We start from the raw sequence: 13,666 nt of genomic DNA, 5'->3' as shown, positions 1-13,666 counted from the left end.
CTCTATCCATCCATTCTCTGCCCTGCCTGCATTTTCCCAGGCAAACAGGTAAATGTGAAGCTTTGCTCCAATTCCCACCTGAGAAATCCCAGGGCAGTCACTGGGGGAGGCTGGAGCCCAGCCCTGGGGTAAAACCAAGCCAGTGGTTTTTTGTCTTTAATGAAGATAAGTGCTGGAAGTGCTGCCAGCCGGCTGGGCAGCCCTCCACTGCAGCAGGAATGGCAGGAATGCTGCACACAAAAGCCTGGGGACCTGGGAGAGGAGAAAATGAAAGGTGACATGGTGGTGGTGCAACCTCCAGTGGGCTGGAGCCACAAATGATAGGGTTTGTGCAGAGATGGGAAACTTTTAATCAAATCAGCTCGGGCAACATCCATCTGAGGGCTCAGCTCCCTCTGAGCCCAGGAAAGCTGAGCCTCTGAAGCTCTTTGGCCACTACAGAAACCCCATTTTGGAGCTGTGTCCCTGTTCCAAGCCTGGAAAGGGTTTCAGGCCCATATTTTTAGGACTTTTTTAGGTGCAAATACCCAGAATAAAAGTTCCTGCAGCTCTCACCCTCTCTGGAGAGGAGCAAGGGGAGGAGGGCAGAGCTCCAAGCAGGAAAACACCCAGGGTGCACAGAAAAGTTGGAAACTGACTTCAGGGGTATTAATTCCTTGCCACAGTGGGAATGGGGAAAAAAGGAAAGGTGAAATTATGCCTGCACCTATTTGTTTCCTGCCACACCAGTAGGATCCTGTGGCTGACAGTGAGCTGTGATTAGCTACTCACAGGCATTTTGATATTTCCCCATGATGAAATGACATGTCTGAATGCAGAGAAGAACAACTAATGAGATTCCTGCCTTGCCCCTTTCCTGTGTTTTAATTATAAACAAGCAGATGCAATTCATAACATCAAATAAGATTTCCCCACATTTCCTTTCAAAAGTGGTTTTGAGCAAGATAAGGCACTTTAATTTAATCCTTCCAAGAATGCACAAACACTGAATCCCCGATGCAGACACAATCTGACCGCGAATTTCTGTGGAAGCTTAATGCTTTTGTAAATTAATCAATAACATGGTTAAATGATATTTGCTCAGCTAATTATTTTCTGTGTCCTGTAAATTGGAGCTGCATCGGTCCCAGGGAGAAACCAGCCCTGCTGTTTGTGCCCCGCTGGTGTTTGCCTGCTGATGCATTATTGAAGTGTGTGTTTGTTTGTTCTGCTGGGCTGGGAGCTTTTCCTTTGCTGCTTCAGCGGCAGCCAGGGGGCTGCAATGATAATTCCATTTTTTTTCACTGTGTTGACCCTGCCAAATCCATTCCAGCAGGGAAATGCTGTGCATTTCCAGGCTCTCCCCCAAACCCTCCTTGGGGGAAGCAGAATTTCACCCTCTGGGAAGCCCTGGGGACATTTTTGATGCTGGGGATGGGCCTGGACTGGGTTCCCAGTGATTTTGAAGGGCGCAGCTCCCAGCGTGGGGTGGGTGAGATGATGTTCAGGGGCTCCTTCTGACCTGAATTCCTCTGGGATTCCGGGAATTTGGTTATCCAGGAGAGTTCCCCACTCGGTTTTCCTGAAGTCCTGTGCCCAGGCACCCAGCAGTGACTGCTGCAGAAAACCCAAAGGGACAAGCCAGGGCTCCAGGGGCCAGAAGCAGCAGGAGAGGCCCCCTGCTTTCCCATTTTCCCTGTTTTCCATGTTTTTGTGGGCAGAGCCAGCAGCAGAGGTTGGGTAAGGCACTGGATATGACAGACAAGCTGAATGTGGAAAGATTTCTAGAATCTTTGCCTCCCCTCCTATCTATTATATTATATATATATCTATATATTATATCTATATAATATTATAAATATATAATATAATAAATATATAAATATATAAATATATCGTATATATAATATATAATAATATATTATATATATAATATAATTATTTATATATTATATATTATTATATATTATATTATTTATTTATATATTATTATTTATTATATATACTATATAATATATTGTTATTATATATTATATATATAATATATATATATATAATATATATATTATATATTATATAATCAAACCATGGTTTTGCACACAGAAACACACCTGGGCAGCACAAAACATTCCCTGAAAATGGGACTTTTATCCCTTTTCTGTCCCTGGTGTGCCAGTGAGCTGGCACATTCAGCACCTGTGCATTTGCTTTCTGCTTCTGAAGAGATGTAAATGGCAAGGGGAAAAAGAAAGTTCAGATGAATAGCAGCAGGCTTGGGTTTCAATATCCAGCTAGTTATAGCCTAAATTGTTTTTTTACTGTGTAACAAATTAGGTTTTCTCTGAACATATGGATTCAATTTGGTCGCAGAAGTATCCTGGTTTATGCCTGGGTTTTTATTTCCCATGCTAGGGCACAATCAGAGATTGGGCTGAATATTTCATGCATCCATTCATAGCTAGAAGAATTTGTAAAAAGGATCTACTGTTCCCTGTGTTTGTTTTTTTTTTTTTTTTTTCCCCTTAGATTTTTACTCCTGGTTTCTGTTGTTCTGGTTTTCACAATTATCTTCACCTTTTCCTATTTTCCAGGAAAGCAGAAAAGAAAGACAAGAACACTTCAATGGGCAGTTCACCTTCTTGCCATAAATCTAAAGGGTTTTGTTTTGTTTTCCTAAACAAAACAAAATTATTTTGAGACTAATTTGGGTTATTTTGGTATTAACTTGGGTTATTTTGTAGTGCCTTGGCTTATTTTGAGAGTGAATTGGGTTCTTTTGGAAGTACTTTGGTTATTTTGGTAGTGCCTTGGGTTATTTTGATACCTACTTGGGTTATTTTGATACCTACTTGGGTTATTTTGATACTAATTTGGGTTATTTTGATAGTAACTTGGGTTATTTTGATACTGCCTTGGGTTATTTTGGTAGTACCTTGTGTTATTTTGGTAGTATTTTGGTTATTTTGATAATAATTTGGGTTATTTTGGTGGTGCCTTGTGTTATTTTGATAGTAACTTGGTTTATTTTGCCTTGGGTTATTTTGGTAGTACCTTGTGCTATTTTGATAGTAACTTTGGTTATTTTGGTAGTAACTTCTGTTATTTTTAAAATACCCTGGGTTATTTTGGAAGTACTTTGGTTATTTTGATAGTGCCTTGTGTTATTTTGGTAGTGCCTTGGTTATTTTGATAGCAGCTTGGGTTATTTTGATAATAACTTGGGTTATTTTGAGAGTAAACTTGTGTTACTTTGGCAGTAATTTGGGTTATTTTGGTACTAAAATAACCTTGTGTTATTTTGGCAGTAACTTGAGTGGTTATTTTGGAGCAGCTTTTGTGTGGTGAGGCTCAGCTCCTGCCTTGGGGTGCATTCTGTGTGACAAGCAGTAATGAAGGGCCTGAGATCACACTGAAATCCTGCCCTGTTGCAATGAGGAGCTGAGTTAAGCAGCTGAGGGGTTTTGGGTCTTTTTTCTGCCTGGGAAAGAAGGGATAACAGCGAATAAAGACAAGATAATAATGGTTTAAAAGAAAAGCATTCACTCAGGGATTGATTTACTGTAGGCTTAATGGAGGGTTGCCTGGAGAGTTTATCCAGCAGAGGAAGGTAAGCTGAAATACATGAAAAAATATCCCTTATTTCAGAGAATAAACACAGCCCTCTATGCACATCCTAATTATCCTCCTTTCAGGGAAAGTTAATTTGCAGCCCATTTAGGTCAAACTCATTCACAACCTTGTTTTAGAGGCAGCAAACTCGTGGCTCACAGCATTTCTCTTCCAGACTCACCACAAACACAGGATGCTTGCCACAGAACTCTTGTGGTATGTATATATATATATAGATTTTAAATTATTATTTATTTATTTTTTAAAACACATATAATTTTAAAAATATGTATGTTTTTTATACAGGGATCTTTTGTACAATCAGCCCAAGATTTTTGCTGAGACCCACTCACATACACCAGCACAATTTATAGGCATAAGGAACACAAACAACCACAGTATTTGCTCACAGTTCCCACTAAAACAGGCTAAATTACATTATTCCCATTAAGGTCGTGTTGCCATGATAAGCAATGATGTAAAGAAACAAAGCCTAGTAAAAAATGAGTAATTCCAGGCAAATTTGTTCAATGAATGATCCAAACCAATCAATAGCAGCAATATTTTAATAGGATTTTGCAACCAATTAATAAAGTGTAACTGCAGACCCACAGAAATCAATGGAACCCTGCCATTGACTGAACTGGGAGCATAATTCAGTTTGTGGTGTGTGATGGAGCACAACATTCCTGTTCTGGAGTTTGACTGATGATGGGTTTGAATGTTTCATGGGAGGTTGATGATGTGAATCCCTTCTTTCCTGCTTGGGGACAAGAGAAGGGATTTGGGGAATGAGCAGGGGAGCTGATCCAAGGGGCTCTGCCCTGTCCCACTCTGCTCTCTGGGCATTGCATCCCATGGAACTGGAGCCTTTCCTGGTGCCATGGATGCAGGAAGGGTTAGCAGGAAGCTTGGGCTCCATCTCCTCCCTGCAGCTGAGGCTGCTCCATGATTTCCTGCCCAGGAATCCTTCCCTGCTAACACCTGACTTCTGCAGCCTCTCCTGCTCAGGTCCTTTCCCCTCTGTCTCCCCCCTTACATCAGTTTGCCCCTTCAGGCTGCTTGTGGCTGCTTCTCCTCTCCCTTTCCAGCTTTCCCTTTCCCCAGGGAAGCTGCCCAGAGCATTCCAGGGGAGAGCTGAACAGGGCATCTCAGGGAAGCCGCGCTGCCCCAGGTGACCACAGCCCAGGAAAGGGATTCCCAGAGCCAGGAGAGCCCTTCCAGGGTGTGTGGGGTTCCCTGCACCCCGTTACCCGGGCTGTGGGGCTCAGCCAGGGCCAGAACATCCCCCAGAGGGGTGTCTAAAGTGGATTCCCTTTGCACTTCCTCCTTTGCTGCTGGACTCCTCAGGAGAGGAGGGTGGGACCCCAGGGAAATCCTTGCCTCCAACAGCAGCAGAAATCCAGAAATCCTGGAAATAGGAATGTGGCAGTTCTCCCCCCAGTACAGCCTGTTGTTGTTTTGGGGTTTTTTTAGCTTCTGCCTGCATTTTACATTCTTGTTGCTCTCTGCCATCCCTCCAGTGTCTCTGTTCCTCCCCACTGCCATGCCAGGTGCTTTAATAAGGCCCAAATAGATTAGATTTAATCAACTTTTGACACCAAACAAAACCTGAACTTATCTTTTGCTACACCCGTGCTGAATTTTATTTTGCTTCCCATTTACTTCCTGAGGAGTTGCTGAGCCTGATCCAGGTGTGCATCCCTGAGGTGCCCAGTGTAATTAGTGCAGGATAACAGGATCAGAGGAGCTGCTCTCCCTGGCTGCTCCAGGCACTGCCACCTCACTGGCAATGGCCTTGGATCAGGTCCCAGCTGATAAAAACGAGGATGTGATTGAACCATGTTATCTGGATGTCCTGAGCTGGGGACAAAAGCATCTTGCTCCGGTTTTGTTTTTCAAGCATTTTTGAACACAACAATTATTTCAGCCATCTCCTGGCACCTCTCTGTGGCCAGCCTGAGGCTGGTTTGGGTTCATGGCTGGGAAGGCCGAGGGTGACAGCCTTGCCAGCCCTGAACCATTGTGCCCAAGAGCTCCCAGCCTGCTGCTGTGAGGCTCTCCGTGCCCATGGGGTGGGGAATAGATATTTAATTCATATATATCGCTTTTCCTGTGATTTTTGCCCTGCTGAGAAACTGGGCAGAAGGTAAGTCAAGGCAGAAAATACTTCTCTCAAGTGAAGATGACCCCCCTCCTCCTCTCAAAGATCAGCCTTATTCCAGTTCTTTTGTTCTATTCTGCCTATTATTTTTTGACAGTCTGTGTATGGAGATATTTCTTGCCAAGATGAAATTCACTCTCTCATGCTTGCAGTGCTCTGTCAGTTCTTTTTAAGGAGTTAAGTGCACTGTGAGTTAGTAGGAACAATGAACCTCACTTGTTCTTGCAGCTGTCTGTAAAATCTTAATATTGCTTTGTGGAACAAAATTAGAAGTTTTTGGTTACCTTGCCCAATCTGCTGGCACCATGGCTAGGCACAATATTTAAGGTAATACATCAGGAATTTGTGGAAATGAAAAAATAATCCCCAGAAACTTGATGTAAAGCAGGGAGAGAGGAGCTGGAAGGGCTGTGTGCTCCCTCAGAGCTGCCTCTCTCCTCTCTGCAGGCACATTTTGGATAAGAGCTGCTCTTGTCCTCCTGAGGCAGGGAAGCTTTCAAACAGCACAGCACAGGGAGGGTGCACAGGGATTTCCCCCGAATTCCTCCCACCTGACCCTAAATCCCTGGGGTCTGCAGTGCCCACCCTGGCATTTGGGGGAGGATCAGGAGCTTTCCCAGGTCCCAGATACTCACAGAGTTGTGGGGTTTTATCCCAGCCTGTCTCCTGTAAACTTCTGAAAGCCGCAAAACTCTTTCTAAGCTCCTGAAATTCGCCTGCAGGTTCCATTTGGGGCTTTCCCTCTGCTGCCTCCCTCCCCTCAGCTTCTCACAGCAGTGTCCCCTGGGTGTCCCCTGGGTGTCCCCTGGTCCCACAGCAGTGTCCCCTGGGTGTCCCCTGGGTGTCCCCTGGGTGTCCCCTGGTCCCACAGCAGTGTCCCCTCTCCTGCTGCTGTGTCTCACCCACCAAAGGCTCCAATTGCTGCTGCAAAGGGGCCCCACCCAGCCATGGGGCACTCCCTGGGTGTATTGCTGCACTTTAATCCCGTTTTCCTGAGCAGTTTTCATCCTCTCTGCAGCCGTGCCCTGGTGATTCCCTGCGTTTCTGCCCCTCCCAGAGCATCCCAGGTCAATCATTTCCAGCAGCCCTGCTGGATCAGGCAGCCAGGGGAATGGATATGGATGCAGGGCATGAGGCATGGGTTGTGCTCCAGCTGTGCTCTGCCCCAGGGGCTGCCTGCCTGGAAACCTTGCACACAAAGGGTTCTCCTGCCTAAAAAAAAAAAAAATTACATTTAAACGCTGGTTTTAAGAGAGATTTCCCATCATGAATTGATTTCTGGTTGTGTAGTTAAAATAAGGAATCCCCAAAGCAGTGTGGGGAATTCAGAGGTCCAGGGAGATGCTGGAGGCCGTGCTCAAGGAGAGCAGCTCAGGGCTGTGTGCAGTGCTCCTGTGAGGAGCAGGGTCCTGCCAGGGACAGGAGCTTCCTTCAGACCCACCTCTGGCCCCTGATTCCATCTCCTCCTTGTGGCAGGGGGCAAAGTGCCCCCAGTTCCTGCATCACGGGGCTCTTCCTCTCCTCCTCTGCCTGAGGAACTCCTCTCCCTGCAGCACAACCCTGGGGATGGGTTCGTTTCTGTGTTTCACCCCTCAGCTGAGCACATTCTTTCCTCGCCACGTTCCTGGCTGTGCACTCGAAGCTGAACTGCCCACATCCCTTGGGAGCATTTTCCACGTGGAAATGGGACATTCTACTGAATTAATTTGCATTACCTGACACTTCCTTCCTTCCAAGAAGCAGCTGGGCTGTGGCTGGTTTGGGTGGACAGTTTCCTTTTCATGGCTTTAGCTGTGGCTTTCAGCATGTTGTGCAGGCACCTAAAGCTGTAATTAAATTAATGCCATCACAGGCAATGCCTGATGTTTCCACACAAGCAAAAAAAAAAACCAGAATATTTCCTTCTTCCACAGCACTTCCAGGGCTTTGGTGGGCCAAATTATAAGTTTATTTTTTAACTTGTATTTTTTTTTAGCTGGTTCAAAGAGCTGGAGAAAGCAGCAGCAGCACATCAGCTTCTCCACCAGCTGTGAGCTGTCACCATCCAGCCTTGTCTCAATACTGCTATATTGATATACTGATATATATATATATATATATATATATCAATATATATCAGTATTTAGCAATATACTGCTATATTGCTATATTGATATGTATTAGAAAACTTACACTAAGTATCAATTAATATTGATACTTAATATTATTCCATTAAGAATAGAATAATTCTTAATAGAATAATATTAATTCTATGAAATTCAGAGGTCAGACAACTCCAAGTGTCAACAGTTTACACCAAATCATTAAGGCCACTAAGAGTGTGATCCGCAGTTTTGTACAGGATTAATGCAGTGAATACAAAATGGCACTTAGCACCTAAATATAAAAGCCACATAAAAAAATATATGCAAAAGCATACTTCAGACATAATTCTACTGATAGAAAAATTGCCTTTCTTACATATCTGTAAATAATAGCAGATCAAATCAGGCAGAAACCTCAGGGTGGGAGAGAAAGCAGCCCGGGTGGGTGCAGCAGCATCTCCTGGGCTGCCTGAGGCAGAGCAGCCTCTGCCAGGGGTGTTTGCCCAGGCTTGCAGGGATCTGGGAGGGACTCTGGATCTGTGCCCTGCCCATCCTCAGCGCACCAGAGCACCCCCAGTGTCACTGAGACCACACGATGACAACGTTCTCCTCCTGGTTCTCATGGGGGATTGTCCCCCAGCTGTGCCTCGGCTCCTGCATCCAAAGCAGCAGCTCTGAAGCTCAGCCTCCTCTTGGCTTTGTTGCCCTGGTGAATTTTGAAAGAATTTTGGAAGAGCGAGGCTTTGATGTTGGCTGGAATACTTGACTTTCCTGTACCTGCCTAAGATCCTGATTAGGCTTTTGTGCTTGATCAAAACGAGAAATCTGCATTAAAGGGCTGCACCAAGTACCTGTTGGCCTGATGGGGAAGCAAATAGCAATCAGCACTTAGGAAATGAGCCCCACTCAAGCCTCAAGTTGAGCTTTTGTTGTAAGAACAACTGTAATGACCCATTTCAAACAATATTCCAGCAGGAGGAAGTTCAGGCCTCCTGTGCTGGATTTCAACAGAGCTGCAATCTTGCAGTTAAGAAATTGTTGGCCCTGCAATGAGGCACCTTTAATTGAATCCCTGCCACTTGCCTAATTACAGCAGCACTTCAGGCAGCCTGTGAGCAGCAGTGAAACCAGCCCTGCCCCACCTCTCCCAGGCTGCCATTGGCTGCAAACCTGCCCGGCTGGATGGGCTGCACTCAAGGGGGATTTAAAGCCAATAAATAGCAGGGCCTTGGAGCACTCAGGAATGGATTTCCACCTCTTGGAGCTCCGGGCTGGAGCCAGCCTCTCCCCAGGAACCCGACCTGCTGCACCAGGAAACGCTGGAGAAGGCATTGCCCGTCCTGCAGATTCCATTGGAGCTTTCCAGAGTGCATGGCTGGTGTGAGCAGGTGACTTTGGCAGCAGGAGCAGCATCTCTGGGGCAGCTGGAACCTTTTTGGGGCAGCTGGAGGATCATCTCTGGGCAGCATGTCCTGCTGCGTGCTGCAGATCGCCGGGCTGGTGTTCGGCGGCGTGGGCATGCTGGGCACGCTGGCGGCCACGGCCATGCCCCAGTGGAGGGTGTCTGCCCACGTGGAGGCCAACCTGGTGGTGTTTGAGAGCATCTGGGAGGGGCTGTGGATGGACTGCATCAGCCAGCTGGGCCTCAGGCTGCAGTGCAAGCTCTACGACTCGGTGCTGGCGCTGCCGCCGCCGCTCGAGGCCCTGCGCGCCCTCATGTGCCTGGCCGTGCTGCTGGCCATCGTGGCCTTCCTCGTGGCCATCGTGGGGGTCAAGTACAGCCAGCCCAGCAAGGAGGGGCCCCAGGCCGTCAGCACCTTCATCCTGGCAGCGGGGGTGGCCTTCCTGCTGACGGGCGGCCTGGTGCTGCTGCCGGTGTCCTGGACCGGGGGCGCCATCGTCCGCGACTTCTACGACCCCGCGGTGCCCGTGCCCCTGAAACGGGAGCTGGGGGCTGCCCTCTACGTGGGCTGGGCCAGCAGTGCCCTGCTGCTGGCTGCAGGAGCCATGTACTGCCACGTCTGGGCCCGGGCCGGCACGGCTGGCAGCCACAGCCACCCCTGGCTGGCGGCGCGGGCAGCGCTGCCCCGGGCGGGAGCGCCGGCCCTGTGCATCCATGCCTACGTGTAGCTGCTGCCCACGGGGACGCTGGGCTCCACAGGACCCTGAGGATCATCCATCCCAGCCCCTGCCATGGCAGGGACACCTTCCACCGTCCCAGGATGCTCCTAGCCCCGTCCAGCCTGGCCTTGGGCACTGCCAGGGGTCCAGGGGCATCCTGTGATCTCCCTGCTCGGCATGTGCTGGTTGACTTCTTAATTTGCCTCCAGAGGAGTGATGCTGTTGCTCTGCTGTTTGCTGCTGGCTTGGATCTCTGCTCTGTGATGCCTGGCAGGAGCTGTTCTCACACAGGTGCTTGGTCAGAGCACAGCCTCCCTCCCTTTGGGAATGAGGAATGGCAGCAGCAGTCAGGAGGCTCTCAGGGAAGGTGAGCAGCCTGTGCTGGGCTGCAGGGAAGGAGCTGCTGTGCAGTACCCCTCCCTGAGGGGCAAAGGGAGCAGGGCATTTCCCTGCGGAGTGGAGTGTCCCTGAGGAATGCCCTGGGACAGGCCTGGAGCTGGCAGCACAGCTCAGGGAACAGAGAAGCCTCCAGCTTCCAGTCCTGGCACAGAGATGTTTGTGCTACCCCAGCAGAGGCCTCTGGGACTGCCCATGGATCCCTATGATGCTCGTGGAGCTGGTGCATCCTCCTCATCTCCTCTGCAGGGCACGGAACGTGGCTCATGGAACGGATTTTTAACCATTTCCCCCCAGTTTTGCCTTCCCTGCTGCTTGCCACCCCTCGTGCTCTGCAGGCAGCACCTGCTCTGTAAAACTCAGCACAGGCCCTGCTCAGGAAGCCCTGTGCTCATGCAGAGTGCAATTCCCAGCCAGGGAAAGCACGGGCAGTCCCCACCTGCCCCTCAGAGCACAGAGCTGCTCCCAGCACGCCCAACAAGCCAAGCCCTGACCTTGCTCCAGCTGCTCTGGGCTTGCCAGGCTGCCTTGGGAATGCAGCCTGGTCCTGTCTGTCTGTCTGTCTGTCTGTCCTGCAGGATCCAACAGCATTTGCATGGTTTGGAATTCCAGTATTCCCAGCTGAAAGCCTTGGAGCCTGCATTTGACTTCCATGGTAAGTGCCCAAGGAAGGCCCAGCTCAGCAGGGTTTTCCTGGTTTTTCACCCAGCAGTGATGGATTTGAGCATTCAAGGGACAATTTCATGGCACAGGGCTCAGGCTGACCCTTTGCTGTGCCTGTGGCTGCTGAGAAAATCTGTAATGGCTGTTTGGGCTGAGGAGAGCAATGTCTCTGTGCATTCATTTGGCTGCTCCATTTGAAAGGGAACATGGAAAGCTGCATTTAATTAAAGGAGCCTTTTATTAACTTGCCTTCAGATGAACTGAGATGAGACAGCGCCGTGCTCCACAGAAATTCATTACATGGATTAACTCAGGAGCATTTGCATTGAAGGCAACCAGCTCAGATCCTGCACGGGGAATTTTCCAGGCCCCACAAAACTGGTTTAATGTCTCCAGCTCATCACTCGAGCAGTCAAATCAGCACTTACTAATCCTAGATGGAAATTGAAGGAAGCACTTGTAAATAGGTTTTTCTAGCACTACACAATATTTTTTTTTCCTATTGTCTCTATGAAGTCTGTCAGGGCAGCTGTCACTGACAGCTGATTTCAGTGGAGTCATCCTGGTGACTTTGGTAATAATTTCCTCCACCCTGAGGAACCCCACCTCCTATTTTATTGTGATTTTTCTTTTCTTTGTTGTGATTTTCATTTTGTTTAATATGGAACTATTTGGTGAGTAAGCCAGAATTGCACATTTTGGAGTAATTTAGATATGACATTTGTGATTAACAAAGCAGAAGATGAAGACATTTGCAATGCAAATCTGATACATATTTATGTGTAGGTAATGGATTTAAATGATGATGTATTCAGTGTAATGCAACTTTATGCAGATGTAAGTGCTTAAGAAGTAATTAAGTACAGTTTTCTGTAACATTAATTAGAGGATGCCGAGTGCTTCCACTATCAGTGGGCTCATCTAGGAACCAAACTGGAACTGGGTGTGCCATTTGCACTGGCAACTTTATTTGCAAAGAGCACAAAGATAAAACTGCTTTATTTGAGCATTTAACATCCATTTCAAAGCAAACCTGAGCTTTTCATGTCTGGCATTAGCTCCCGATGACTGCATATTCCCCATTTCTGTCTTTTTCCAGCTGATCAAAAGGGGAGCTCAGACAGCCCCGTGCTCCTGTGTGGGCTTGGAATGCAGCCCTGATTGCAAGGGCAGAGCCAGGCTGGGCTGCTGCTGGCCAATGTCTGGGATTGAGTGGTACAAGTGGAAATTTCTGGTGATGTGTGGGGTGTTTCAGGCTCACAGGAGTACAGAGTTTCAGAGTGTGTGGCACTAACATTTCTGAGTTTGCTGCAGGAACAGCTGTCTCAGGTGGAGCTGATCTGCAGGACAGGGAACTGGGGGTTGCCTCCTGCTGCTGAGCAGAGCTGGAGTTCCCACATTGTGGATTCTGGTGGGGAAAATCCCTCTCAGAGGATCAGCAGGTGTTTTATGTCTGTGTGCAGGGAAGGCATTTGGCACTGAAGGGGTGCATGTGTGCCTGCTAAGGGACAAGAGATTTTCCTCCTCCTTTGCCCTGGTCAGATGCTCTGAACTGACTCTGGGACCAGGGAGAAGAAGCTGGACCTTGCAACTGACCTGCTGCTGTGGATGAGTTTCCTGAGGGGAACAGGAAAAGTTTGGCTGGTGGAGGAGCTGGGACACATCCCCATGCCCAGGGCTGCTCCTGCTGGGGTATACCCAGCCAGAGCCCACATCCAGTGACCCCGAGTGTCCAGGGGGATTCCTGGAGCTTCTCTGGGTGGCTGAATGTCCTTCCATGAGACAGGTGAGGCGAGGATGCTCAGGAGCAAGAGCAAAGGCTTTTTGGGAAGGAGTCCCTCTGTGCTCCAGGGGTGGGAATAATCCCTCCTGGCTGCACTTTGCTGTGGCAGGGAAGGCCTGGCCCGGGGAATGTCACTTGTAAAACCTTGGCTCGGGTTCCTGTGGGCTGCAGCTCTGCTCTCCTGCAGGGGTGAAGCTGCCCTGGGGCTCTGTGCTCACAGCCCAGGCACAGCCCTCAGCCTCCCTGCGCTGCTGGCAAAGAGCCGGGTAAATATTGTTATTTTGTTATAGATTAATAAATGTAGTAATATTGTTAAATATTAGTAAATCTCTGCTGTAATATCCTGCTGGTTTATTTGCTTTGATGTTTGGTGGTTGCAGGACACATTGACACCCCCAAACTGTTCGTACAGACTGTTCATAGCACTCCTTGTTCCTCCCAGTCCCTCCTCATCTCACTGTGGCCCTACCAACCCTGGTTGTCACTGCCTTAACCCTTTTAACAACGTTTGAACGCTTGGACCAGCCCCTCCTGCCTCTGTCTGCTGCCTGCAAGGAAATCCAGGGAGTAAAGCAGACCCTGGCAGCTCTGCCAGCCCCTGAATCCCTGAGCTCCCTGCCCACTGAGAGGCCAGCTCTCCCAGCCCTCTCTTCCAGCTGAGAAATCCAAATCTGCAGGGCTCTGCAGACCCTGACCCGAGTGTGGGATGGCCACTCGTGTCCAGCTGTCCTGGCTGCTGTCCTGCTGTCCTGGCTGCATGTTAAGGACACCAGAGGCCACAGACAGAGTCGCTGTGCACTGGGCTTCCTGGTCAAGTCATCCCAAACTAAGTCAAGGAAAGATTTAAAGGAAAATAAACTAAATTAT

At 48.4% G+C, this 13,666-nt stretch overlaps 1 protein-coding gene across 1 annotated transcript; it reads left to right on the top strand.

Moving 5' to 3' along the window:
* The first annotated feature begins 7,900 nt into the window (after nt 1-7,900).
* On the top strand, nt 7,901-10,284 carry LOC139585271 (claudin-8-like). The gene has a single exon (XM_071417894.1). The coding sequence runs from the start codon at nt 9,304-9,306 to the stop codon at nt 9,964-9,966; it is 663 nt and encodes a 220-aa protein (XP_071273995.1). The 5' UTR covers nt 7,901-9,303; the 3' UTR covers nt 9,967-10,284.
* The last annotated feature ends 3,382 nt before the right edge of the window (nt 10,285-13,666 follow it).

The sequence above is a fragment of the Agelaius tricolor genome, unplaced genomic scaffold, assembly GCF_023055355.1.
Source record: "Agelaius tricolor isolate 1412-34295 unplaced genomic scaffold, bAgeTri1.0.p SCAF_71, whole genome shotgun sequence".
Taxonomy (NCBI): domain Eukaryota; kingdom Metazoa; phylum Chordata; class Aves; order Passeriformes; family Icteridae; genus Agelaius; species Agelaius tricolor.
Note: the sequence above shows the minus strand (reverse complement) of the source record. Positions and strands in the feature narration are given on the sequence as shown.